This window comes from Priapulus caudatus, unplaced genomic scaffold (assembly GCF_000485595.1).
Source record: "Priapulus caudatus unplaced genomic scaffold, Priapulus_caudatus-5.0.1 Scaffold367, whole genome shotgun sequence".
In the NCBI taxonomy this organism is placed as follows: Eukaryota; Metazoa; Priapulida; class Priapulimorpha; order Priapulimorphida; family Priapulidae; genus Priapulus; species Priapulus caudatus.
In genome coordinates, this window is record NW_014577428.1 from 181,204 (window position 1) to 187,421 (window position 6,218).

The 6,218-nt window shown below is 40.7% G+C and overlaps 2 protein-coding genes across 2 annotated transcripts in view; one reads left to right on the top strand and one right to left on the bottom strand.

Annotated features, from left to right (window-relative positions):
- LOC106809605 (RNA-binding protein 42-like) overlaps nt 1-6,218 on the top strand; it is a 44,362-nt gene that overhangs the window by 22,520 nt on the left and 15,624 nt on the right. The gene's annotated exons all lie outside the window — the stretch shown is intronic.
- Nucleotides 3,770-6,218, bottom strand: part of LOC106809607 — a 49,876-nt gene continuing 47,427 nt past the window's right edge. Inside the window, exon 3 of the mRNA XM_014812742.1 lies at nt 3,770-4,925. Coding sequence (XP_014668228.1) covers nt 4,266-4,925 — 660 coding nt within the window. The 3' untranslated portion in view covers nt 3,770-4,265. The remainder of the gene's footprint in view (nt 4,926-6,218) is intronic.

Consider the following 6,218-nt stretch of genomic DNA (forward strand, 5'->3'; position numbering starts at 1 on the left):
ATAAGCAGACCTCAGTCCTGCCTATGGATCTCAGTTACCACTGTCACTTTTCGAATTTTCGAAATTGACAGTCAATACACTAAAATGATCCGTTTTATGCATCAGTTCTTATATGCCAGCGATGTAAGAGCATAGAGCTTGCAATAGATAGAGAAGCTAGCAGCTAATATATTGTTCATTGTGTCTATGGATAGTGGGTAGGTATTATACCGGAGGATTTTGTATGGCAACTGATTGTTAGCTAATGAATGTGTGACACACCAGATCGTCTCCTGTATTGACTATAGTTAACTGTGTTGTTTTTTTCATACATGTAAAGCTGAATATACTGGTAAACTGTTACCAAAATATTTGAATAATTTAATATTAAATAAGAACCCTGTGATGTGACGGCTGATATGTGGACTGATAATGTGGCTGATATTCGGCTGAATAATTAGCAAGCTTCCGTCTTTTTCCCAGTTTATATTGTGCTTTATTTTTAGGTTTGTTCAACAGCGAGAAGTGAGTGACATTCACAACAAGTTATTTTAGTTTTAAATGTCTCCTTGCAAATGTTTTATTTTCATTTTTACACTGTTTGACGTTTGCAACTTTTATTATAAGATTGTTTCAGCATTTTTGTGCACACTGTAAACTAAGTAATAACTCGCTTACTTTACTGAACGTTAGAGAATAAACTGTAAATTTTGCTGTCGAGCTATTGTGCTCAACGTAACATTCGAAAAACGTATTTCGCTCAGTGTTCTGCGGTTTTCGGCTTCGATGTGCACAGGTCAGTCACCGCACGCCATAGATATCCTATATAATGATATCTATAATCAAACTATATCTACTCATATATCTTGAGCAATGCCCTTCATGACTTCTGCACTTGCACAGACCGCATCAGCGCGACAAGGAGCGTCACAACATCCGCTGCAAGCGGCACAAGTAACGCTGTTTTGAACAAGTGCCGCGGACAAGCGAATCGCTCCTACGTTCTCGGTGATTGTGGTGGTGGTGGATTCTTTAGTACCCTGTAGTCCCAAATGTTTCACATAACAAGCACAACGTTAGCACAGGATGTATCGGACTTCTCAATAGGATATGTTCGTTGGTCGTTTATGAGTTTGCACATCGGATGGCGCAAACGTTTAAGTGTCTTCCCGATTAAGATGGAGCTCCCAATTCGTACAGTAGTGCAACAAACTTATTGCAAGACAGAATAGGTAAGCATCATCCATATACCTACGAGCCTCAGGCTAAATAGGAGCTGCAACGTACTAATAATGCAGGCAACTACACAAGTCACACATAATGGCAGTGCAGTGGCAGTGATAGTTACATAACATCTTACAGTACAGATGCAATAAGAGTATCGATTTAGCGAGCATAACTTCTTCAACCAATTTAGCTTTTTGAAAGTTTCTGTTCTTGGAGCCTTACATCCACGTATGTATAATTCTACTTAGGCAACCGGCAGTCAATTCTTTCTAAAGACAGAACAAATCCGTGTTTAACCTTCTGAGGGTCAAGGTTATCCGACCTTGCCTTCCTTCGATGGCAGCAGAAGTACATTTCATGTCATTTCATAAGCCCAATTAAATGCTAAGTTCACGCTGAACAAAAAGTTTTTTCAATCTATCCGTCGAACCATTTCCCTCAGAAATGTCTCAAAATCTGCCCTGTGCCTTGCTTTTGGCTGTGACTCCGTTTCGGACAAAGTGATGGCTTTCCTCATGATGATATACACGATATCGAGCTAGGTCGGCGGTTTAGATTTCTGCACGATTCTGACATTTCCTCCCTATACCTTAAGTGGAGGAGTGATGTTCCCTTCTTTTACACTCTTGAACCTTTGCCCCTTTGACCCCAGCTTGGCGAATCAACTCTGTTTTCGGATTACCCCCCACCGTCCCCGACTTTCGAATCCTATGTCGAGCCGTTTTAGATTTGTTGCCAACTGGTTGACGGACGCTTGGAGGCCACGGAACGGAGGTAGAACATGGACGGCCGGACGCCTATGCGATTCTAAAGTGATCTGACTATGTTAGTGACGGCAAAACAAAATATAGGGTGTGGTTCGTTTCCCACCGACCTTATATTCCAGCACCCTAAACATTTTATTGTTCCTTTTCTTTAAAGTAAAAAAATTTGTGTAATAATATAACAATAAAAAAAATATGATTGGACAGTTCCTGCTTCAAAAGGCACAAGCACACCTTGGGACATGCCTTTGTATTAAAATGTTTCATAATAAATTTCCTACCTCACCCATATTTTCTTTCGGATGAACGGTAACCACTATATTTTGTTTTGGCTGAGCTAAAATTCGACCGACCTTTACGTTGTTGTTAAAGCCTTGAATGAACTTTCCCCGGAATTATTTTTTATACTATCACACATAAATATAGGCAGAGTTACAAAAGTGCAATGTTAAAATAGTTCATTTTTGCCTTATGTTCCATGCGCTTGAAATTTTAGAAGTCTTCTTTAACGTTGCTTCAATCGCTAATTTATGGCGAACTACTGTGCATCAGTCACGAAGGCTATCAGAGCTAGGACAACAGTACTCCTATTAATCTAACTAGACTGCTAGTGCAGGATAACTCACTAGCAATATGCCACCTCTAGGAGACACCGCTTCCATGTTTTTTCTCGTATGTTTGTGGTACAAGAAATTACTCGATCTTGGTTGAGAATGTCATGGGCTAGTCCCACGTTCTTGCTCAAACCAAGTCCGCGTGATGCACCTTCGATATTTCAGACCCTCTCTCTAATAACATTGAACAGACAAGAGGACTTGCTTGCATATGACGGTTTGAAAGGTCAGCAGCTGGTCAAAGTGTCTCATACGTGCAACACGAGCCAACCGTACGCCCAATAAAGCTATTTACACGATGTTTTCGTTAGGAACGTTTTTTGAACTCCCATTTACATTTCGATCTCTTATGTATGTCAAAACCACCCCCCCCTTCTATACACGACCTCTGAGCGCAATCCTCCCCTGCACACTGTTCAAGATGCAAGTCAAGCAACAAAACATACCAGATTCTTTGGCTGCAGCATTCCGATTGTGCCTTGTGAATACCACAATAATACTGTAGCACTAATTCCACCGAAATACATACATTTGCTCTCCTAGCAGAAGGCACCTTTCCACATGCTACAAGGTCAGCACGTCTCACGATTTTTTGGCAAAAATGGGAATTGCCACATGCACCATCAGCACGTCTACTTACAAGTTACATGCCAGCGTGGCATATCCTCTCGGTTTTCACGCAAATGGAGCTAGTCTACGAAGTTGACGTCACATTACTAAACTTATGTGTTCTAATGTCTGTCTCTGCGAAATTTAGTTAGACTTGACTGCATTCCATACGGCATCATGCACTGCATGGCCATAGACACGCGTCGCATTCAGGCAACTTTGTAGTACACGATTACGTCAGAGCTGGTCTAATATCATTGTTATCATTGTTGAGTTGGTGTTAATCTTGCTGAAATTATTTAGGAAGCTGCTATGTCTGGAGATGGGGCGAAAGGGTTGTACTGAATTAAGCAGAAGAAAGTGGGTTTGGGAGGAGAAGAGATAAAGCGAGAGTATGCGGTCAAAGATGATGTATGGAAGTAGTAAAACTGCCCAACAGGCATTCGCCATATAACTTGCTAGAATCGCATGTTTCCACCCAGGTTTTTAAACGAAAATTGATGTCTGAAGTGAAACAGGCTCTCCTGAACTAATATACATTTGATAATATGTAAACATAGATAAACATAGACAGAGTTAACCGTGTAATTCATATTTATTACCTACAAACACTTTATGAGAGAGGAGTGTTTAGTGTTTACAGCGAAGGAATTGTGTCTTTATACTGACAAAAAGCACATTAATTGATTAATGTGTGGTGGTTACCTATATATGGTTTCACACGTTATAGGAAAACCATAGCAATCACCATATACAAAACAAAAAACATCTGTTATTTGTCAATCACCAACTCTATATATATGTTGGTACTGAAGATCAGCAGGTGATGTGATTCCCGTGTAATGGGAAACTTTTCCCTAAGGTTATTCGATCATTAATCAGAAGACTGTCTGTAACCTTAATTGACTCTGTAAACATTTTCCCTGTATTAGCGTTGCCTAAATGATATGACCTCTCATATGTCCAACAGGCTGCACCATCTCAATTATCATCAGTGTCGACTGAAAATGGAAGTAACTATACACTCGGCGATTAATAGCAGGTGGCCCCAAACTAACCTGCGGCTAGCTGTTTATGAGATATTAATGGTCTCATCAATATCTGGTCTGTATATACCTTCATTTGGTCGACTGTTAGCATAGTATTTCCGCATGCTTTCTGGGTACCGACCGTACTTACGGAAAGTAGGGTTGTGAAACATTTCACGATAATAGTTAAATGGCCTGTGATCATCCTGTTGTGGGACAGTGCCTGTGCGCTCATCCAATCGCATATTTTCTGTGTGAATGTGAGGTCGTCGACCTGTGCTGTGCAATCGCAAGCTCTTCGTTTTCGATTGAAGATGGCCTGGTACTTGTCTGTTCTTATTCCTGTAAGTTGTGCGTCCGTGGCTGCTTTGGCCCCCACCAGTCGTGAAGCCCTGCTTAAAAAGTAAATCGTCGTCGGCGTCTGCCATTGGTGCGATTTTCTTTGAAGAGATTTGCGATCTCCTATCCAAAATTGAGTTCTCCAGGCGATATTTCTTTCCTTCTAGGGCAAGCTCTGCGACTTCTTCCTCCATCGTTGGCAACAATAGGTCACTACTCGACCACCATTGTTTACGAGGCGTGGCAGCAGCATGTAGAGTGCTTACTAGCAACCCTGGGTTGTCGACCCAATAGTTGTTACGTGCTTGTTCGCTTCTCCTCTGCTCCCGCAGCATGTTCTTGCGCTGCCACATTTTGATGAGTCGCTGAAAATAGATGCAAACGATTAAACTGCGATTGCGGCACGCGAATAATGCTGTCTGATGAATCTTTTGGTTGCTGCATGGGTTTGCTGCATGGTTAATATTTCTGTTAAATGTTTGTCTCACAATTGACCCCTCTCTGTTGTACCCTGTCATGCACACAACAGTGTATCATAGTTTCAGATTCATAGCTTCAAGATTTGTTAAAGTAGATCCCAGGGTATTACAGCAGACAGCTACAGTCTGACCCTATGGCTCTCCAGTCTACCAGCTGTCACTTTCGAATTTTGAACTTGACCAATCAATACACTAAATGATCCCGTTTTATGCATCAGTCTTATATGCCAGCAGATGTCAAGAGCACATAGAGCTGCAATAGATAGAAGAAGCTAGCAGCTAATAATATGCCGTTCATGTGCTCGTTATGGATATTGGGTAGTATACGGATATACGGGATAGGGGATAGTATATGGGATAGTATATGGATATAGGTTTTATACGGAGATAATGTGGCTACTGGACACTGATTTTGCTCAAATGAATGTGTGACACACCAGCGTCAGTCTCCTAGTAATTGACTTAAACTGTATTTTTTTCATACATGTAAAAATTATGCTGAATATACTGGTAAACCTGGTGTTACCAAAAATATTCTGAATAATTAAATATTTAAAAAGAACTGTGATGTTACGAACGGCTGAATATGTGGCTGAATAATGTGGCTGAATAATTAGCAAGCTTCGCGACATTTTTTCCCAGTTCTATATTGTAGCATTTATATATTAGGTTTGTTCAACACGCGAGAAGTGAGTGCACATCCACAACAAGTTATTTTTAGTTTTTAAATGTCCTACCATTGCAAATGTTTTATTTTTCATTTTTAAACCCACGTGTTTGACGTTTGCAAACTCTTTCATTTAAAGATGCCTTTCCACGCACATTTTTTGTGACAAACCACTGTAAAACCCTAAGTAAATAACTCGCTATACTTTAACTGAACGTTAGCTTTGAAAATAAAACTGTAAAAATATGTGTCAAGCCTATATTTGCTCAACGTAAAAACAATTCGAAAAACGCTTTTCGCTGCGGTTCTGGCGGTTTTCGCTTCGGAATCGACACAGGTCACGTAACCAGCACAGCCATAGATATCATATAACACATGATATCTCATACATCATATATCATACATCATATAATCTATGAGCAAATGCAGCCTTCATGACCTTCCGCACTTGGCAGCACCGCATGGCGACAAGGGACGCGTCACAACATCGCTGCAGAGCGGCAAAAGTAAAC